Source organism: Zeus faber (genome assembly GCF_960531495.2).
Source record: "Zeus faber genome assembly, chromosome: 6".
NCBI lineage: Eukaryota > Metazoa > Chordata > Actinopteri > Zeiformes > Zeidae > Zeus > Zeus faber.
Window position 1 is genome coordinate 9,245,553 of NC_137201.1, and position 22,500 is coordinate 9,268,052.

At 47.8% G+C, this 22,500-nt stretch overlaps 1 protein-coding gene across 1 annotated transcript in view; it reads left to right on the top strand.

Annotated features, from left to right (window-relative positions):
* fgd4a (FYVE, RhoGEF and PH domain containing 4a) overlaps window positions 1-22,500 on the top strand; it is a 52,229-nt gene that overhangs the window by 18,453 nt on the left and 11,276 nt on the right. Inside the window, exons 3-5 of the mRNA XM_080001920.1 lie at window positions 9,673-9,759; window positions 19,130-19,282; window positions 21,373-21,574. Coding sequence (XP_079858046.1) covers window positions 9,673-9,759; window positions 19,130-19,282; window positions 21,373-21,574 — 442 coding nt within the window. The remainder of the gene's footprint in view (window positions 1-9,672; window positions 9,760-19,129; window positions 19,283-21,372; window positions 21,575-22,500) is intronic.

Here is a 22,500-nt window from a genome sequence, read left to right on the forward strand (position 1 = left end):
GTGTGTGTGTGTGTGTGTGTGTGTGTGTGTGTGTCTGTGTGTGGGTTTCCTTAAGGCCGATATGCGTGTATTGGTTTGTGACTTGTGTGTCCAGGATATAGAAGCCCGGCTGACGCTGTGTCACTTTCTCAAACGCAGTCAGTGCGTCTACACTAGACACAGCGACTCTCGGTGTTCCTCGCTGGTTCATCTTTTTGTCTTTCCCGTCCTTTCCTTTTCAGGAAAGGGGTTTTCAAGTCATCGTCCTCCCTATGAATGAGTTTGTGGCGTGACGCGTAGAATCTGATACTGGTTGACACCTTATTCGCCCAGGAAGTATGAAATCAAGTTGTCAGCGTCTAATGCGGAAGAACAGAATGACAGGCGACTGGCTTGATGTGTTCAGTAGGCCTCATTAGACTTAAAAGATATGTCCACTCTAATCTTTAAATATTAAGATTAGAAGAGAAAATGTGATTTTACTTTGGCCACAAAACAAACCTCTCCCTTATAGACAGTGCACACTGAACTGGTGTTACGGTACTTTCCTGGCCACTGAGCACGAAATGAGGAAGAAATGACAAAAAAAACAGGTTGTAGGTTGTGTGTGTGGGTGTGTATGTGGATGGGTGTAAGTCAGGTTGGAAGAGGAACGTGTTCTTATTGAATGTGCCAAAGCGTCATCTTTAACTCTTGCTCTCATTAACTCTCCGCTTCGGGCCAGACCCAGCGGGCTTCTTGGTTGAATTGTGGAACTTTCTGCACGCGCGTTCCACCTGCATTCCAGCTCCAACGCTGGGACCAATGGCTCCCGGCGCCTTGAGAAGTGAGAAAGCCTCGGTCCCACCGAAGCACAATGACTCCCTTTGACCCGCAATAAACTTTCCAGCTGCACCGTTTGATTTGCTGTTACATGCCGCAGTCATGCCGGATCATCCATAATGCATGCAGAAAGATCTGTGAACCTCTGTTGCTTCATCAGCAGAGACAAAGAAATATGCACATCTCTTATCGGGGGCGCGGGGCATACTGTGTTGAACCAAGAACAAAGAACAAGTTAGCACGCACACGCATGTTCTCAGCATTGAACGATAAAGTTTGGACCCAGCAACAACCATTAGGTCCAAATGTTGAAGCCAATGCGGAAGTGCTGTAACCGGCACGACTGAGTGGAAGTCAATGGAAAAAAAGATTCTCACTAGCGATACTTTAGGGGAGTCTCCTTTGGGATTTTTGGGGTTTAGGGTCCCAATGGTTAAGGCTGTATACTATGTACTGTATACTGTATACTTGAGGGCAACGTTGCCTTGATTGACAAGCCTCTCGTTGGCTTTGGAGCGAGGCGGGCGCGTCTCTCCCTTCCTGCGACTGTCTGGTGGTTTCACTCGCCCCCGACCCTAGCGTAGCGAGCATCCGCCCTCGCAGCCCTAATCTATTAAAGTTCTGACTCCGTCCCAGCAGGATGGCGGCCGACATAAAGCCAAACTTGAGGCTGCAGTGGAAAACACCCTTGAGGCCTGCGACGCCATTCACCCTGCCGTTCACCTCCACCAGCAGAAGCAAACGAAATGTGAGGATGCAGTCGTCGATCCAATGCCTAGAAAACCTACATGTGCCGTGTCTCAGTGTTAAATTAGCTACAGGGGAGACCGTCCCGTTTCAACGCGGTCCGGATTTTAAATCTCTGTTGAGTCTATCTTCTCGTGACAGAGCGAGGGCACATTGTGCACACTGAGGCGGCGCTGAGGGACCCGGCTGACGCAGTGACTGGGCAGATAGACAGGCTATCGATTGACACACTTGGGAGCTCCTGGCCCAGCAGCTGCCGCCCTGGTTTGGCCAAGGTGGACAGGTCACTGGCGGGAGGGAGGGGGGCTCGGTTGCCAGGTTCATCTCAGAGAAGAACTACTTGTGTGCAGAACTCCTTTGAATCTTTATATTTACCTTTTATTTTGTTTACAAAGCACAACGTTTTCACAGAACAAAACTTCAACATTAACCCGTTAAACTTGTTAAAGTTCACACATAAACATTGCTCATCGTGCTGTTTAGTATTGTCGCGTCCCGGGGATTTCCCAGCATGCAACGGGGTAAACTTTTAGTTCTGTTTTGGCAGTGTGTCATCGCGGCCTCTCTGTCATTTCTAATGGATTACGTTGTGACAGTTATACATCCTTTGTGTACATTCTGTCATGCATTATGTCTGTTAGTTTTGTATTGTTGTTGCACCACTTCTGAGATGACTGGTTAGAGAGGAGACATTCCTGCCATTTTACCTTTGTATATGTTATTACTTCCTGTACACTTATAAAATGGGACCGATCATGCAGGCTGCGCAAGAACTCCTCCTAAATATGGAAATTATAATCATAAAATAACTGTTGGTCTGAGCGCAGGGGAAGGGCGGGGAGAGGTCAACGAGGAGAAGGTAAACGGGTGGTAAAAGGAAGCAATGGAAGCACAGTAGAAGAGGAGGGGGTAACGGAGCGTTGCCCTGTCGATGCTTATCGCGCCCTGTCATTCCATGTATCGATCCCTGTAGTCCAGCGCTCACAGAGTACACTATCTGCACAGTCCTGCATGGATCTTAATTACATCTCTCTCTCTCTCTCTCTCTCTCTCTCTCTCGCTCTCTCCTCCCATTCTCGCCCTCATTCCTGCAGTGACTCAAAACCTTCTGACATGCTACACACACCTCACACCTGCGTAGGTCAGCGTGGAGATGTAATAACCCCCATCCCAACGGCTTCCACCGTCCCATCCCTCCCCCCCCCCTCTAAATGTCCCCCTTTTCCCCCTCTTGCTCTTCTCTCGACTTAACTCACCCCCTCTCTTGACGTACGGGAAGTGTTTAGTGGTGGGAAGTCGGGGGGGGGGGGGGGGTCGAGGTGTATTTAGGTCTGCTCGGCTGCCCTGCCCTCATTAGATGCGGGCCAGAGGAGCCGGGGAGGATCACAGCCAGAGGTTACCTTCCCATGCTGGGACTATGTATTCAGCCTCCGCCGGGAACCTCCGAGGATTACGCCGGCGAGGATTTTGGACGACGACTGCACATGATGTCTGGGGGGGGGGGGCAAGCCCAAGTTAAATTAAAATGTATAAAGAGGAGGAAGAGCAGGTGTGAAACACACAGGCTGCGTGACAGCGGTCGGGGGGGGGGTCTCATCTGGGCTGCTTCGGTCACGTCCGAAGGCGTCACCGGGGCCGTTTAATTTTTACCCTATTATGTTTTGCATCGGAAAACCATAACTCATTTGTAATTGTCCATTAAGGATGGACAAGGCAGGGTGGGAGGGAGGGAGCCTCATCTGGTCCGTTTCACCGACTAATCTCCGCCATGTACTGTGTGGACGATGAACACCTCAGACAGGCGTGCACATGCACAGGCACACAGGCACACACACACACACACACACACACACACACACACACGCTGATACCAAAATGGAGCCCCAGTATGATGAAAGGGGTGTGACTGGGCATATTAGCATGTTCTCCCCATTCCATTATTTATGAGTTCCTCTATTCCATGGTAGTCCTCACTATCAAGGACAGTCAAGCAAATGAATCTAGACGAGACTAAGGTTCCTTCTTCGCATTCATGGCGACCTCGTGGCGACGGCGACCCCTGCTGCGATGCGTTTCGCTTGAAGTGGAGTTTGAGTGTGTTTCTCTGTTTCGCGTCTTTCCGGCATGGTCGGTGAAGATTCCCATCTTTATTCAGAACATGCGACACTCACTTCTACCATAGAAAAATACACATGTTGCCATGTAACGGGAGCTGTAATCTTACTGCGGCGGCTCTCTGATGGTCAAGGCTCACGAGTTCTTCCACATTTGTACTTCATCATTAAGTCATGACGCAAGCCTCATTTAAGATTTCAACCATTCTAATTTATTTTTAAAAGATGAATTCCTGTCTGATCAAAGCTAGCTTTGATTGAACGTGAGCCGGCTAAAGACGACCGTGTGACCGGTGGGAGGTAAGCTGACATGAGGCCATGACAGCCATTGATGCTGTCGTGACACACGTGTCGGAAAATCAGTACACGCCGAGCTGACCTCCCGTCTCCGACCTCCTCATTCTTTCTTCATTCATTCCCTCACCAATTAACCTTACCTGCATGTGTTTGGAATGTGGGCGGGAACCGGAGAAAACCCGCGCAGGCACAGGGAGAACATGCAAACTCCACACAGAAAGGCCCCAACCCGGGTTCGAACCGGGAACCTTCTTGCCGTGACAGAGCTAACCACTAACCACCATGCCGCCCTATATATAATATATATATAATGTGTGTGTGGGTGTGTATGTGGATGAGTGTATGTGACTGTGTGATTGTGTGTACGTGGCCGTGTGTACGTGGCCGTGTGTGTGCATGCATGTGTAATGTGTTCATAGTAAATTATGTGTTGTATTTCTCTCTGTCATTCCATTCGTCTTTCTCTATTATTCTCTCCTCTCTCTCTCTCTCTCTCTCTCTCTCTCTCTCTCTCTGTTATGAGGATTCCTCTAGTTTCCGGTGAACCGGTTTGTACAGTGACGGGCGGGGAAGGTGAGGCAGAGGGGGTTGATGTGTAAACACACACACACACACACACACACACACACACACACACACACATACACACACACACACAAACGCACCCTCAGAGAAATGCAGTGAGGCAGCAGTTTTGAGAGGAGAAAGAGTCAGAGTGGGAGGACGAGGGCCACGGCTGCAGATGGGGGACCAGCAGGAGGAGTAGGGATGGATATAAACTGGCTGAGTTTTCAGAAGGGGAAAACCCATCGCCCCTGGAGGAACGTTGACTCAGGTAGCGTTGTCTTTTCTTTTTGTTTCTCTTTTTCCGTCTGTTATGTCTGCGGCTTTTCTATCTCTTTTCTTAGCCGGTGTCAGCGGAAACTTTTGTTTGTTTGTGGCGGCGGGTGCCGTCGACGGTGTGTCAGAGCACGAAAGCTTGAGGGGCGGCGGTCGCTCTGGAGGTGCAGTGGCATCTGGCGACCTCCTGGCTAATTTGCTGAAGTGTCCTTGAGCAAGGCACCTGACCCCCTAAGAGGTGGATGTCTGGTTGTGTGGCGTGTGAATATGAGACACATTGTGTAATTACATGGGAAGCGCTTTGAGCGGCCTGAGTGGCTAGAAAAGCGCCGTAGAAAATGCAGCCCATTTAAAAGAAAAAATCTGGAGACCGCAAGACACATAAGATATGAAATATACTAACTAAATATACTGAGGGGTTGTTGTAGGTTTTCTGTATCAGTTACACACACAGAAATGTAAATTTGAACAACATATTCAGTAACTAAGGAACCAAGCATAACTAACATACTCTCTACACATGCCTGAATGCTACCTGTGGCATAAGTCACACTGTGGAATTGTACACAGGGCTGGGGTTAGGGTTAATACTAAGCAAATTGTACATTTTAGTTTATGTGAAATGGTGGTATTGTGATAGGTCACTGACAGTACGTATATATGCAAAAAATTTGATGCATTTCTTTTCGTGACAAAAGCAACCGCTGTAAAGTCGTCGCCTGAACAGATAGAATGTATAATATGTAGTCATGACTATGTAGTCTGCGTGTTTGCCTTCGAGCCTCTTCATCTGGTTCCTGTCTCAAAGTGCCCTCTGGGTGTCCTGAACACATAGCAGAGATGTTGTAAAGCACAAAGACTCGTCACAATTATGAAATCATCGCCCGATCGCAATTATTTGAGCAGGTAGCAGTCTTTTTTTTTTTTTTTATCATTATTTAAGGCGAATTGTAAACCAATGTTAGAAAATGTCTGCTGTAAATACAGGGTGAGCTGGGTGCGATTCCATCAGTTGGGATGCGGCGAATAAACTTTCTACCTGAATTTCTATGTTCCCAATCTTCAGTGTCAATAAATGGCTGCTAAATTACATTCTCAACGAATCCGTAAAGCTGGATCCTCCTCCTAGTGGTCGCCGGATGAGCTGTGCCTGGCTTTCGCATCATTAAATATGTAGGGGAAAATGGGAGTGCCTGTTTTTTCCCGGTAGAACAGCGAGTCGTTTGATCCAACTCTCCATAGAAATGCATGCACTTGTCGTCCGTTGGATTCGGTGTGAAGCTGGTTTTGTGAAATGGCTAGGCATGTATCATTACACTACTATGATGTCTTAAAATAAACCCAGAAATTAAATTCAATTGTTAATCAACCGACACCTCACGATTGTGACAGCTCTCCTAGCTCTCCGAGTTTCTGTTACGCTTCATAGTAATAAAGACCTGTGTAAGTTTAACACGGGGAGACGCATTTAGAGATAATATAGACATATGGAGTCCAAAAGAGTGTGATAATCAGCGAGATAGTGAAACAGACACACGCAGGGTAGTGATAGGCTCCACGGCTCATTAAGTTATCTCAGCGAGTGGAAACCAAGGAGGAGACTCTATCATTACCTTGTTATCACACTCTGTGAGTCTGTGCCTTTGTGCCGGGGCCACGCAAAGGGCCGCACATCTCTGGATCCGGGGCCCAAAGCTACAGCGCTTCTTATCGGGCCCTTTGGGGAACCTCAGTTATAGGCCTTGTGCAACACTGTTTATGATGGTATGCAGCAGACTGTGGAGCCAGAGGTTTGTCATATGGTCTGGTTTGATTTATGAAAAACTCATTCTGTGAAGGAGTGATCATTTTTCTTATACAGCTTTTTCTTAGATGTCTTCATGTGTCCCTAAATTTGCCCCAGCCTGGGGCCGAGCATAAAAAAAATAAAATAAAATAAAATAAAAACTCCACAGATATTACTGAACCACCCTGACGCATGATGAAAACTTCCATAATAGGCTGTCATGTTGGCCCCCTCCTCTGACGCTGCGCTAAACTGAGGGTACATGCTGTGCCCCCACAGAGTGACCATAACTTTTGGGTTGTATCACAAATGTGTGTGTGTGTGTGTGTGTGTGTGTGTGTGTGTGTGTGTGTGCGTGCGTGCGTGCCTGCGTGTGTGAGTATTGATATACGCAGGCACGGCACCACTTGTGCATGTGCATGTTTGTATGACCGTCTTGCAATACCAGCATATCAAGACCAAAGGTTTTTCCGAGTGTCAAAACAGGAAGTTGACATACAGGAACAAGAAGTCCCCCCCCCCCTCCCACACACACAGAAGTATCCTTTACAAATGAAACCAGGTAGAGAGACGTCCTGTTAATGTTCACTAAACCTTCTTTATCCATTGTGTGTGTGTGTGTGTGTGTGTGTGTGTGTGTGTGTGTGTGTGTGTGTGTGTGTGTGTGTGCCCGTGTGTCTGCGTTTTCCTGTCAACCGTAATGACACATACCCCCAATTTGAGGAAACAATAGATGAGAGCCGACGTGTCACATGACTTGGAGGGGGGCGGGGCCAAGGGGGCAGGGTCAAAGTTGAGGTAATGTGCTTTTTATGTGTGTGTGTGTGTGTGTGTGTGTGTGTGTGTGTGTGTGTGTGTGTGTGTGTGTGTGTGTGTGTGTGTGTGTGTGTGTGTGTGTGTGTGTGTGTGCGTGTGTGTGTGTAGTGTGCTGTGGTGAAGTGTCTGATATCTGTGTAATACTCTGGATAAGCTGCTTATATGCTATGCCTGATGCCCTGGATAGGAAACTTGGGCAGCAGGTTGGGGGTCTGTGTGTGTGTGTGTGTGTGTGTGTGTGTGTGTGTGTGTGCGTGTGTGTGCGTGCGTGTGCGCGTGTGTGTGCGTGAACAGCGGGAGAGCCTGTCATGAGGTGTCCAGATGGTGGGTGGAGAAAGCTTGTCTTAAATCCCCAAGCCAGGATATTATACCCTCCTACCACACACACACCTACACACACACACACACACACAAAGCCACATAGTAATCCCCCCCCCCCACCTCACTTATGTGCGTGGCACGACTTCACGCTGAGTTTGTTCACTTTTCTTCCTCAGCGCAATTATTCACACACTGCGTGGCAGTTTCTGACCTAAAACATGTCTAATGGCTCACTGTTGTGTATCACACACACACACACACACATACACACACACACACACACACACACAAACACACACACACACACACTCGCACACTTCTGGAAGCTTTAACTACATGTGACTATTGTGTATGTATGGATTGTGTGTGTGGTGGGGGCGGTTTGATCTTTTACCGTATGTGTGTCTATTTCTTTATAATTGCCTCTGGACTTTGTGTGTGTTTGTGTATGTGTGTGTGTATGTGTGTGTGTGTGTGTGTGTGTGTGTGTGTGTGTGTGTTTGGTGGGGTGAGAGGTGTAACATACATGTGTGGGCCCATTATTTGGTTTTTTTTACTACCATTGCTATTTTCCCTTTAATCTTTTATGTGCATATTAAAATGCTATGTTGAGCACACACACACACACACAGACACACAGACAGACACACACACACACAGACACACAGACACACAGACACACACACACACACACAGACCCTGGATGGCCTACATATCACACTCAGACTAATTAGACCGAGACTCTCCAAGGAGTTGGAATTTTAGATTTGATCTATTACTTGCTAAACAAACACACCAGCTGCTCCATCCCATCAACACCACAGTTCTTCCACCAGCGCATCAGCTCATAGTTCTCTCTTCCTATCGGGATCTCTCATATCTGGAGTTCTATACGGGCGTCCAGACGGAGGTCTTGACTAATACCCAGGCCAGGAAGCTGGGGTTTAGGGGGGTCGTGGGGGATATCCAAAGTAATCCAGTCAACAAGCCCGGTCAAGTAAATCTAGTGCAGAGTGTTATGGACGACACATCTGCTTATGGATTTAAGTCCAACTCGGGACGCTCCCTCACATTGCAGCATCCGCTCATGTGAAGTGCACCACCAGCCCCATTTGTCAAAACCTCGCTTGTCCAAACTTCACCAAGCCAACCCAAGCAGATTCCTCCCCCGTTTCCACTCGCTACCGAATTTTTCGTCCGAACTTTTACGGATCCCTCTACGTGCCTGTCACGCGAAAGAAAATTACCAGCTGAAGTGATCTCGGAGCAGTTTTCATGTGTATTCAGCCATGTTTTGGATAAAAGACGTTCAACCAAATCTCTAGGTTACCAAATAAAACAACTCTACTGCTTTCAAACCTCATATCATGAGAAATGTTGGGTCAAATATTATCATCGATAGATGGAGAGACAGACAGACAGGCAGGGCGGCAGGCAGACAGATAGTCGATAGATAGATAGACAGATTGATAGATAGACAGACAGACAGACAGATGGACGGAGAGATGGACAGACAGACGGACGGACAGACCGATGGATGGACAGACAGACAGATAGATAGATGGACGGACGGATAGACAGATGGATAGTTTTTCCGAACAAGCGCCATTCCCAGAGGGTTCGGATAAAAGTTCCGGGTTATCAAATACAAGTCCTCATGTACTTCCAAAGCTCACAACCTGAGACATTTTAGGTCATAACTTTATTTCAAACTGAGTATCTCGCTGGTCATGGTCTGGCCCTCCACACGGGTGGAAGGAAGGGTGGACGATGCGTCCAGTAAGTAAACCGTGGAGCTCCCGTGGAACCACTTCGAACACCTTGCCCCGTATTTTAGTCGTGTTTTTTTTTTTACTGGTTGGGGAGGAGGCGAGGGGTCTTCGAGGGTCTCCCGGTGTTATGTGATGTTTCATTTTCACACCTCTTATGTCTGGCACGGTGTCGTTGCAGAGAGGAAGGGCGAACCCCACTGCTTCCAGTCCAAGAACGCTGAGGAGGAGGACACCTGCGTGGTGGTGAAACTCGAACACTCCGGCGGTAGGGCACACACACACACACACACACACACACACACACACACACACACACACACACACACACACACACACACACACACACTCCATCCTCCCCTCTTTTCAGGGCTGAGTTTATTGGTTTCTGCTGTAAACTCTTCCAGGGCTAGGCTGCCAGGTTCATCTCAGAGAAGAACTACTTGCGCGCAGAACTACTTTGAATCTACATATTTACCTTTTATTTTGTTTACAAAGCACAACGTTTTCACAGAAGAAAACTTCAACATTAACCCGTTAAACTTGTTAAAGTTCACACTTAAACATTGCTCATTGTGCTGTTTAGTATTGTCGCGTCCCAGGGATTTCCGGGGTAAACTTTTAGTTCTGTTTTGGCAGTGTGTCATCGCGGTTCTCTGTCATTGAGTTATTTATTTCTAATGGATTACGTTGTGACAGTTATACATCCTCTGTGTACATTCTGTCATGCAATATGTCTGTTAGTTTTGTATTGTTGTTGCACCACTTCTGAGATGACTGGTTAGAGAGGAGACATTCCTGCCATTTTACCTTTGTATATGTTACTACTTCCTGTACACTTATAAAATGGGACTGATCATGCAGGCTGCGCAAGAACTCCTCCGAAATATGGAAATTATAATCATAAAATAACTGTTGTTCTGATAGGCTGCTGATTCTCTACGGCCCTGATCTACAGTAGTGTCTTTTTTCCCCCGCTCTGTTTGCTGTCGGTCTGGTCGCCGAAAAAGGGGAGTTATGGCATCCGTAGCTCAAACCGCGTTGAGTTGAGGTGGACACAGCACTCGTCAGTAAATCAGGCTGAAGGTGTGATGGTTGGAGGCAGAGAGAGAGAGAGAGGGTGATGGATGCAGGGTGATGCCGTTGAAGGTCAATTTAAACTCTCCACCCGGCAGGAAATATATTGCTGTGTCGAGGTGTGAAGAAAGGTCCCCGCTCTATTTTTAAACTGTACACACCTGTGTGTGTGTGTGTGTGTGTGTGTGTGTGTGTGTGTGTGTGTGTGTGTGTGTGTGTGTGTGTTTCGTTATATTTGTGAGGACCAGTCTCCGAATTTACAATTTTTTTCGTTTAAAAGTGCACCTTAAAAAGAACATGGGTCTACACTTTGATAATAGCAGTACAAGAATGTGTGTGTGTATGTGTGTGCGTGTGTAGGTGTGTGTGTGTGCGTGTGTATGTGTGTGTGTGTGTGTGTGTGTGTGTGTGTGTGTGTGTGTGGATGTGTGTGCATGTGTGTGTGTGTGTGTGTGCATGTGTGTATGTGTGTGTGTGTGTGTGTGTGTTTGTGTGTGTATTTGGGTGTGTGTGTGTGTGTGTGTGTGTGTGTGTGTGTGTGTGTGTGTGTGTGTGTGTGTTGAGTTTCTCTGATGAATGGGCCCACCCCCTTCTCCCTTAGTTTCTCTTTTCTTCCCTCCTTCTCTCCTTCAACATCCCCCTACACCTCCATCCTTGATATCATGCCTCATTCTCTCTCTCTCTCTTCTTAATCCCTCCCTCCACCCCTCCACCCCTCCATTGGCATCCGCTTCATCTGTCCATCCCCACACCTGCACCTGTGCTCTCCCTCTCTTCCTGGTCTCTTCCTTTCCTCCCGCTCGCGTTTCTTCTAATCTTTCACCCCCCACCCCTGCCTCTGTCATTTTACCGTTCTCTACTTCTACCTTTTCTCCCGCCTCCCACTCATCCCTCATTCCTTAACATCCGCCTGATCCCATCCCCACCTGCACTGTATCTCATGAAGACACCCCGTTGAGCATTTTCACTCCTCTCGCCCTCCTTCCTTCCGTCTGGGTTATAATCTGCCGTTGGCCCTTAGATTAAGAGGGGCATGAGGCAGGGTTAATCTGAATGAAGTCTGGGAGGCGGGGATTCAACAGAGACAGCTAATCCCCCCCCAGTGCCGCACCCTAACGGTTAGCTGCCGTACTGTCTCTGCGACACTTGTTTACATTAGACGTGTGGACATACACACACACGCACACACACACATACACAATAAAGTCAAATATGCCCCTCACTGCACATATAAATCACATTGACCACAAGTAGGCCAGCAAAAATGGTAATAAATGTGTGTGTGCGTGTGTGTGCGTGTGTGTGCGTGTGTGTGCGTGTGTCTGTGCATCTGTGTCCCGTGCAAGTACGTGCATTATGACCTCCTGTAATCCATTTTGCTCATGTTTGTTATCTTATAGCTTGTGCTATCCTTGCCAGGCAGAGCTTTTTATTGTTATGGTGCTAAAGATATCCATGACCTTTTACTAAAAATAAACATTAAAAAATGTGGTTTCGTGTCTTGAAAAATCTGAAAAATATCAATTTTTCTACATTAAATATTCTTTCATTTTTTTTCAATTATTATAATTATTGTTATTTACTATTATTATTATTATTATTATTATTATTATTATTATTATTATTATTCAAGAAGTTCTTTGGATTTTTTCTTTCATTTTCCTGTTGTACTGCCTCATTTGAGGAACACGTGAGCTGCGTTAGCTTCCTTTCTGTCCGTCAGTTCAAAGGTCAAACTCCTCTGACGGTTTCTCTGATGATTCGATGCATTAATCATGAGAATCGTGACCCACCTTCGAAATGTCACCAGCGTGGGCCTCAGCCCACAACTCTGTGATACAGAGTTGTGGGCTTTTTTTTTCTCCATCTATTTTTTCGGACGGGGTTGAGGGGGGGGACACTAGATTGGTAAATACGTCTCCCCGGTTTCGACACTGCGTTCTGCGCACGACAGAAAGAGAACACGCCCGTCGGTGCAGTTCTCCACCTGCAGAGGGAATCTCCCACCTGGTCTGACCTGTTTGCTGATGAAGAAATGACAGGCCTTTATTTAAATCATGGAAGTGTGTGTGTGTGTGTGTGTGTGTGTGTGTGTGTGTGTGTGTGTGTGTGTGTGTGTGTGTGTGTGTGTGTGTGTGTGTGTGTGTGTGTGTGTGTGTGTGCTTGCCTGTGTGCGTGCGTCTGTGTGTTTAAGGGACTTTGGGGACATGTGCATGTATGCAGTATGTAGGACGAGCCTAAGGTCTTGCCGTGTTCTTCAACAGACGTCACGTTTCCTGAGTTATTTCTACATTCTGCCGCCGTTTAAAAACGAAGGTGCATTTATGCATTCGTCACTGTGAGACCTCGCTGCACGGCACAGCAGACTGGAAATAATGAAGAAGTTAAATCCACAGTTCCCCATGCAGACTTCTGCAAAAGGTATATATATATCATTTTATGCACAACTGGAGTTAATTTTCGGGTGTTCAGTGCAGCTTTCGTTTCCGAATGCCGTCGTTCTATTCTTCCGTTGAAAGCGATGGACTTTTAGAATTGTTATTCTCACTGGCACTCCCGCAACTGGTCTCGTTGTTTGTCTAGCGTGGAGGATTGCCAAAAGAAAGAGCCTGAGGAAACACTGTGTGTGCGTGTGTGTGTATGTGTGTGTCTGTGTCTGTGTGTGTGTGTGTGTGTGTGTGTGTGTGTGTGTGTGTGTGTGTGTGTGTGTGTGTGTTGACCCAACGACGAGTGGCTCAAACTCCGCAAAACGGCTGAAGAACGATCCCCGGGTTCAGTACGTTCAGTATGCGAACCCGGACGGTTCCTCGTCGTTTTGGAGAGTGGACTTTTGTCCCTGCGATGGTTGATGATTGAACAGGACGGGGGAAACAACAAAGTCCTGCAGGGACAGAACAACCTGTGCTCTGTCTCTCCGCTGGACTCGCCCTGTGGTCGCACTCTCATTCTGATGAGTCTCCCTCACCTCTCCACTCCTGTATATCGTCCTGAACGGGCCGATTAAAGCGCTTCGGAGCGATCTGAAGGAACCGCGTCCACAGTTTTGATGGAGCTGTGATGGAGCACGCACAAGGTGCGTGCGCTTGTGCATCGGTTCATGGGTTTTGCTGGCGCCCTTACCAGGATGTTTTTAGTGTGAAGTGTATTTTTATTCATATCTGCAGCACCGGGCTGTAATAGGAGTCTACATATCCTCCTTTCCCTGCCTGGTTTGTTTTTTTACTATCACTTTTACTCGGGCTCCCCTCTCATTATCTTACCCAGTTGTAGATCCTTCACGATGCGGCTTTTACTTCATTCACACTCTCACTGGTGCTATTTTGGAGGCGGCTTTGGGCAGATTCTCCTCATCGCCGTCTACCGCTCCTAACCCCACTCCCCGTCTAGATCCCTCTTAGCGTGGGACATTACCGCTGTTTATGTGCATCCACGCAGCCATGTGCTTTTCCAAAGCCATCTGGGTGTGAGTGAGAGAGAGAGAGAGAGAGAGAGAGAGAGAGAGAGAGTGAGGGAGGCGCCCTCCCGCCAGCGTGTGGATCCCAGCGTGCCGAGCTGAGTCACTTTGCTGCGGGTGCAGCTCGTGGGAACATCTCCAGCAGCCGTTTCCAGTTCCACCAGCTGGTGGTGAGTCTGCTCTGGGAGTCCTCTCTGGATATGCTTTACTACTAATCCCCCACCCTCCTCCCTCACTGCCTCACGTACTTGGTAAGTTCATTTACTGGGACGGATCAGCGCCGGCTCTCCTCTCTTTCCATCTTCCTTGTCTCTGTGCTTTGGGTTCTCCAGCAACGGTTTGATTCCTCTTCTTAGACAACGAGGACTTCTTAGGAACCACCAGGGCTGGCATGCTACCACGTGGACAGGTGCCCGTTGATCTGAGGGGCGGTCGCCGCTGAAGACACCTTTAAAGGTTGCCTCAAGACACCCGCTACAGCTGGACACACCGTGTAACATTCTCACGGCGTGAAAATGTGTGGGAACATCTCTCGTTTATGACCGAGGTGAAGACTACAGTTGAAAATATTCGATTTGATATTCTACGATAGATCGGGCTGCGATTGCATGACTTACTTCTTTCCTCCTTCCCTCACTGTATCCTCATACTCTAAATACCAATGAGTTAGAGCAGTGATTCTCAGCGCTTTTCACATCAAGGACCTTCCGTTTGAGATGCGTTAGGCCACTGACCAAACTTTAGTCCAAATTTCCATCCCTGTCTATATTATAGTTAGCGAGGTGACCATAAAAAAACATTGCTGGACATTCTCCCAAGGTGCTGTGACATCTTGAAAATGGAACAAATGGTGAAGTTTGGCTGCTGATCGTTTTGCTGGGAACCTCTTAAAGGACCCCTTGAAGGTCCCCAAAGCCCACCTCGAGAGCCGCTGAATCAGAGGATCCAAAACCCTCTCTTTGGACGTTTATGCAGAATTCCAGTATGCCAGAGTGGAAAAGGGCAAGAACACGGACTTTCCTTGGCCCTCATCCCCTTGGGTTGAGTGTAGAGTTGTGCTGTTGTTTCAAACCCGGAGCCCCAGCCCCGGCTGGAGCGCCGCGACGCACGCTGCGTCTGGACTTACAAGAGGACCTCACAGGAGGAAGACGCCGGGGTTTTAGAGCGTCAGAGAGCGGTAGTCAGACAGGTCGGGCGGGTGGTCGTGCGCAGTCGGTTAATCCCGTGACATCGGGGGGTTGGAAAGAGGCGGGACAGTCCCGACGACACCTGTCTCAGACGCGGGGCTAATCGCGTCTGGCTGAGCGGCGCTAAGCCAGACGTACCTGGCCTCCTCTGCCGGAGGAAATGCGAGAGCCTATTTTGAGGCGATGCCTCCTCATGCGGTGTGAGGTCGCGTTTTTCTCTCTGAAATTGATATAGATATATCGATATTTAGAAATAGAGAAATGCTGGCGGTGGCTACAAAGTCTATGGTAAAGTCAGGCTAAGACTGCTTTAAGAAACTAAAATAAATCGTTAATGTCATATTATCTGAGCCGGATTTTGAAAGGACGCCACCTGAGTCATCAGCTTTAAAGTCTATTTCCAGTTTTTACGCTTTTAGAGCTATTAAATGTTTTTCTATGGTGTAACTTGCTGCAAAACACTGACTTCACAGTCACCCCCATACAGCTTTGACAAGTCACCGACTTTAGCCCCAAAAGTTCAAAAATGTCAAACTCCCGTCAAGGCACATGTTCTGTCTCTTTCCAAGGTTTTTGACAGTGAAAATCCTCCACTTTCAGGTTCTAATACTGATGCCAACCAGCACAGATGAGAATCTGCTTTGTTTACCACTGCTAGGAATACATGTAACTAAATGAACCAACCCTCCCCATCCCCATTCTGCAGGGGAAAGCAGGAAGTGAAATTGGCCGGAGGTGTTCTTGAAAAATAAATGATTCACTTGTCCTGTCCTTTCTTTAACATAAATGACAAGACAAAGAGGGACTCAGTCAAGGGGTGCGAACAGTTTGTGATGATTTACTGTTCATATGTTTGTTGACACAGGGACAAAGTGTGACAAAGTGTGAAAAAAAAGAGCCGACGCACATTGCATCGCAGCCACTGCCGCCGCCGCAGCTGCCTGACCTTTTACTGAAGCATTTCGTCATTTCTCACCGGTCTGGATTCACGCCTCAAAAATGAAACTAGAACGCCTCCGAGCTCAGCCCACTTTGTAGCGTGATGCCTTTTCTATTTTCACAAGGTTAGGGTCCCGTTGCCATGGCAGCCATGCTTTTGCAAATCTGACTGCGAGGACGGATCCACGGGTCCAGTTTGAATTGGTCAGCTCCTCACTTCCCCCCGCCATCGCGGCTAAAGCTTAATAGTTGTTTAGGTAAAAAAGCGACTTACGTGTACATTTCATTCATACGCTGATGGGGGCGGCCATGCAAGGCTCCGACAGTTAGGAGTTAATGGTCTTGCTGAAATACACTTTAGCACGCTGCCAGGAGGAGCCAGGGATCGCACCAGCAATCTTACAATTACTGGACCACCCACTCTACCTCCTCAGCCACTGCCCCTCTTCAGTACATGCACAAATGTTTTCTCCAAATAAAGCCAGCCCCAGCTCCCTTCCTCCACCCACCCAGCCTACGGGGGGAAAAGGGGACCCTCCAATGTCACACAGATGGAGCGCCAGGATGTTAGGCTCCAAATGTGCCTCTGAGGTGTGGCAGAACGAGCTGCTTTGTGCCACCTAACAACATCATGTCCACATGCCTTTGGTTTAGAAAGGAAGTGGCTGCTAATTTTAATGGGCGGGGGTGTGGGTGGGGGTTGGAGGGGTTTTGTGTGTTTTTTTTGCTGGGCAAGTATAAAGTGAAAGATCAAAACATTTGTGTGTGTGTGTGTGTGTGTGTGTGTGTGTGTGTGTGTGCATGCTCCGTGCGTGCCGGTGCCTCATACCCTGCCAGTCGCACCGATCAGAAATGTTGAATTTGGCCCGATAAACATTGATGCAGAGCTGCCAATTTCCTCATTGCCTCGCAAAAACCTTGCCACCTTGTCCGCCCAGACCCTCAGCCTTTCATGCTGCGAGCTGCACGCGGGAGCCTGGAGAGGTGCTTTTGCAGTTGTGACAGGATGTTAATCAGAGAGCGAGAGAGAGAGAGAGAGAGAGAGAGAGAGAGAGATCCTTTCCAACATCAGTGTTTCAATGCGTGTTCAATGCATCCAGGTTGAGGCCTGCGTTTTAAAGCCAGGTACGCACGGCGGGGGAAGTGGAGGTCGTTTCGAGATGTGTCTCCGTGGTAATCTCCGAACCGCGTCCGTGACGACCGGGCGACCAAAAGCGCGTAATCAAAAGGAGAGGTTCAAATCGATCTGTAATTTCGGGGTTTCGTTTTGGGAACGCCGGCCTCCGGCCACCCCTCGAGCAGAGCGTGGGACCCGTCGCTCGCTGAAGCTGTTGTCTCTAATTACGGTCAAGGCTGCCGGAGGAGGAAAATAGAAGCTGTGACCGTATGTTTTCTGTGGTGTTTTGCTCCCTTTCCTGTTTTTCGAGATGGCTGAGATAAAGATCGGTGCGGAGGGGGGAAATAAATAAAGGGTTCTGAGCGGGGCCCCGGCGGATTTTATAGCAACTCCCCGCGACGCCCATTTTGGTACAATTGCTAATGTCTGTTTTTACGCACACGTTTTTTTTTTCTAAATAAAGATGCACATCGATCATACGTCCTTCTGATTTCGCACGCTGTCCTTTGCATGGGAGGGCTGTGATTCTGGAGGATTTCAGCCTGATCCGTGTGGTCTGTGGGAGCCCAGGGAGAGGGTAGACGTACCCTGGAGGGGCACTGAGACTGGAACTATTTTGGAAGGAGAGCCGGGAATCGAGTGTGTCTCAGGATCCCGGTCCTTCCTTTCAATGATTTATGCCGCTCGGTCGGAACATCTCATCTCAGCTTTCGCGGTTCCATCACGGAGGGGTCGGAGCGCACCATCAGCAACCCGGTGCGCGCTCTTTGAGACGGAGGGCTCCCAGGGACACGCTTCAACAACAGTTTTTCGGCCGTAGCCGATGCCGCCGCCGACCACAAGAGTCTACTGCCGTCTACGGCTCGGCGAACTAGAACGCAGGAAGGTTTTATTTGGAGAGCAAAAGGCTACACCCGCCTGCAGCTGACGCGTTCCAGGGCACGTTGCAAAGCATAAAATAAATCACTGTTGGAGGAAGGAAAAAAATGTAACTGGGTAAAAACAAACTTTTGTTGTTCCATGAGACCACTGGCGAGATCCATATAAGGCGGTACAGCCAAACCTAATGGCCGTGCTCTGCACGCCCATGTTTCTTTCAAGAGTTTGAGTCTAGGTTCCTCCACGCACTTCACTCAAAAGCGGAGAGTGGATGCTTGTTATTTGTTGCCGATTTCTCCATGTTATGCATCGTGTGAGTAAAAATAGCTTTGGGCAACCTACGCATTCTCACATTATAGCCCGGTCAGCTTCTCTGTCCATACAAGGCTGCTGAGCTTCATGTACAGGATGTGTGTCTGTGGGTCTTTATATGTGTGTGTGTGTGTGTGTGTGTGTGTGTGTGTGTGTGTGTGTGTGTGTGTGTGTGTGTGTGTGTGTGTGTCTGTACCGTGAGGTGTACCGTGAGGTCAGGGGAGAAGATGTCTTCCATGCTACTGTAAACATGTGTCCGTCAGAGTGGCTCTCCCAGCCCGCCGGCGTCTGTCTATTAAATTGGCCATCGCGTTCGGTGCGTCTGCACAGGCCGTTCCACCAAAGCCGCTCGATCTGTGGCCAGCTGGCCGGTTAAAGCGTAGCCGGTGCCGATCCTCATTGGCATCATTGGAAGGATAATCAACTGAAAGGCTTGGATATTAACGATATTAAAAGCTGTTCATCAAGCGCCTGCTTGGTTGGAGTAGTGCTTGGACAAATGACATAACGTACCTGTGTGTGAGTCCGAATATAGAAGCAACTTTTGGATTTGGCATCAGCAGTCTTGATCTGTTTTTTGCCCTTGTCAACCGCGATGACCAAAACATGTCTTCCTTTTGTCTTTTCTCTCTCTCTCTCTCTCCCTCTCTCCCTCTCCCCCTCTCTCCTGCAGCTCTCGGCAGCAGCCCGTCGTGCCAGAGCGGTAGCCCACCCAGCGTGAGGGCCTGTCTCAGCCGGGCGAGCGGCGGGGCGGTCGGGAAGAGCAGGGGAGGAGTCAATGGAAGAGGCTCTGGCAGCAGGCCGCCGCTGCAGTCCAAACCGCAAGGTACACACACTCTCACACGCACACTCACACACAGACACACACACACACACAGACACGTGCACACACACACACGCACACACACACACACGCGTCAAAAAATATCATGTGATCAAAATATTTATTACCTACACCACAAATGTTGTGTGGAACCACTGCAGTTCATTGGGGTTCGGGGGGATACGTTCATTCTCATTAGTTGAAGGAAACAATGTGTATGCAATTTCAAATTGTGAATAAATTACTGTTAAAACATTCTGAATCCTTTATTACTATTATATTACTGTACTTTCGTCGAGAACCTCCAATGCAAAAGGGAAACAACCTAACATACAACTTGGCAACCCTTATAACCATAACCAGGAGGACATCCGATTCATTTAATCATTTTAAATACATCATTTTGTATTTTGGAGGTTCTTGATGCCTGATTTAAAACCGGGATTCAACTCAATAATCCAGGCATGTTTACGCTGTTTAGTGAGCACTGTGACTCAGAACATGTATGACTAAACACACACTCAGCCCGGCACAGGGGGAGGAAGTGAAAGGACACAGAGTTGACATCGGTGAATCATTCAAATGCAATCATGCAAATAATCTATGATAACTTCCTTTTGTGTATGATTGGGTCCTTTATATGGTTTTTACATATTTGACAATTCCTTTTTAATTGTCATTCTTGTTATTTTTTCCCTTTTTTTATTCTATTTTATTTAATTATTATTTTTATTACATTTTTAAACTTTTTTTTTTTTCATGCTAATGGTCTGTAGTGAAACACACCAAACCTCACCAGAACAAATCCCTTGTAAATATAGATGTACTTGCAGGAATAAAAACTGATTCTGATTTTGATTCTATTTCAGACACAAATAACAATGTTGTTGCATACCTAAAATCTGAGAAAAAAATCAAGTCAAATTCCGTGTATTAACTATTCTGTGCTTCAATGTTTTTGTTTCTTTAATAGATCCAGGGAATTAATTCACCTCAACGTCCTTAGTCTGTGGTCACGGTTTAAATATTCAATATCAGTGCCGCCCCCTGGAGGTCTAACTGTGACATTCCATCGAGGGCCCCCTCATTAGCCGCATGGCAGTGGAAGGCAGTGAAAGTCTCTTTATACTCAGTTTGCTGGCATCCCGAAGAGACCCTGTGAGACTCATCAGTACATTGAATTACTGTGACTCAGGTCAACTTTGGTACAAAAATCATGTGCTTGTGTTGGAAGTGGAGGTAGAAATACTCAGCGATGGACAAAATACTTGGATCCCGAAAATGCTTTCGGAAAAGTGTAAAAAACAATAATGAAATCGTTATGGAATGGTACTTCCATTTGGAATTCAAGCACCTCATATTAAATGCACTGAATTATCTCAGTATGACACCTTCAGCATCACAGACTGTTTTTCTGTTTGGTGTGAAGACACATTCCATTCTTAATCTCTGCTGGCTAAGCTTAATGTCAGCGTTCTCAGCAGACTTGAGCTTTAAAGTGAACCCTTTTTCAATGTGATTGAATTCATTACGTAAAGGTAAATCGTCCCGGCATGTGATACAGATACAAACATAGTGGAGTCAAAAATGTCATATTAATGCAAATGCCGCAAAGCTGTCCGTAAATGCAGTATTTGAATACATATTCTGGGTTCCACGTGTGCAAAAAAATATATATATAAGTTAATGTACAGTATATACATTTTTTTCCATGTCTAGATTATCCAAATTATTGGAGTATTAAATGAACTTTCATTGCAGGGTGTCTGCAGGCCCTGAGGAAGTCTTAAACTCAGTTCTACACATATCAGGCCTTAAAAGTCAGCTGATGGTGGGGGAGGGGGGCGGCGGGGGTACTGGTTATATTTATTCCAGTTCCTGGAACGTTGTTTTCTGACCTAAAGGAATAATAACACTTCATAGAAGCATCTGGTTCATAACATCCCCCGTCTCTACCTCATACTGAAATCTCTGTACCAAGTGTATAGTACTAAGTGCAATACTTCATTCAAATTTCCCATCTATACCTCCACCTATTCATCCATCCATCCGTCCATACATCTGTCATTTAACCCTCCGTGGTTCCCTTTCAGTGCCTCCGAAGCCGCCGCACCTCCAGAGCCCGGTGACGGAGCTCCCCTCTCCTCTGGGGAACATCGTCAGGCCCTCGTTCAAAACCAGCATGGAGGACGGTGGAGGGGGAGGCAGGGCCGGGAGCGGGGCCCTGCCCAGGGAGAGGACCAGGGACAAATCGTCCAAAGTCTCCAACCTCATCAGCCGCTTTGAGGAGAACAGGTAAAGGGTGGGGGATGGTGGGGGGTGGACCTACACCACTGCAGTGTGTTTGTTTATATGTGTTCTGTCGGCTCTGGCGTCCACTGCCCGTCCCGAGTGTCGAGCCTATAAGGGGGGGAGCCGAGAGGCTGAGGGAATTCAATTTTCCCTCCATTATTAAACGGAAACGGGGTTCTCGCCGCTCGGCTCTGCTCCCTTTTTCGCACAGGTTGCCGATTCACTGCGCCACCTGTCCCAGCTCGGTGACGGGCCCTGGCCCGGGCGGTTCTACGAAGATAAAGCGGTTTTCTGAGCTTGAATAATTCCACTGCGTGTCACTTCATAGGGGTTTGTAGCAGCGTGGCCTCCGTCAGGGGGGGCTGCTGTCCCCTCCATATGTGTAAAAACCTCAGTATTTTGCAACATTTTACCATAATCGCTGTTTCAAGCTTTTGAGAAAAAACAAAACAAAAGAAAAAGCAGAACTTGCCCCTTTCTCGATGGCACAGCTTAGGTGTCTGAGTTAAGAGGACAGACAGACACAGTGAGCGAGCGAGTGAGGATTAGCCGGTTTCGCCGAGGAGCCTTCGGGTTGGCGGAGGGATGAGAGGAGACTTTTCCAGGAAGGACGGGACTCTCATGGTCCTCGCTCGGCTGAGTCGCACGACTCACTGCTGTGACGTGGAGGCCAAGGCACTTTGCACTTTGGTGTCCAATTGAGATGTTGAGATCGGGGTGTTGGGTCTGCGGTTTTAACACTTTGGGGAAGTTGGGAATTGAAGACGTGAGTGAGAGTAGATGTTGAGGAGGTCTTCCCGTACAAGGAACAGAGGAACAGCGGTAGCCCGCCACCGGCAGCCCCTCTGGAATAATCCCAGTTTGCTCCATGGTCTTCTATCTCTTCTATGGATTCATCTTGCAGCTTCAACCACCGGAGTCCGGCCATA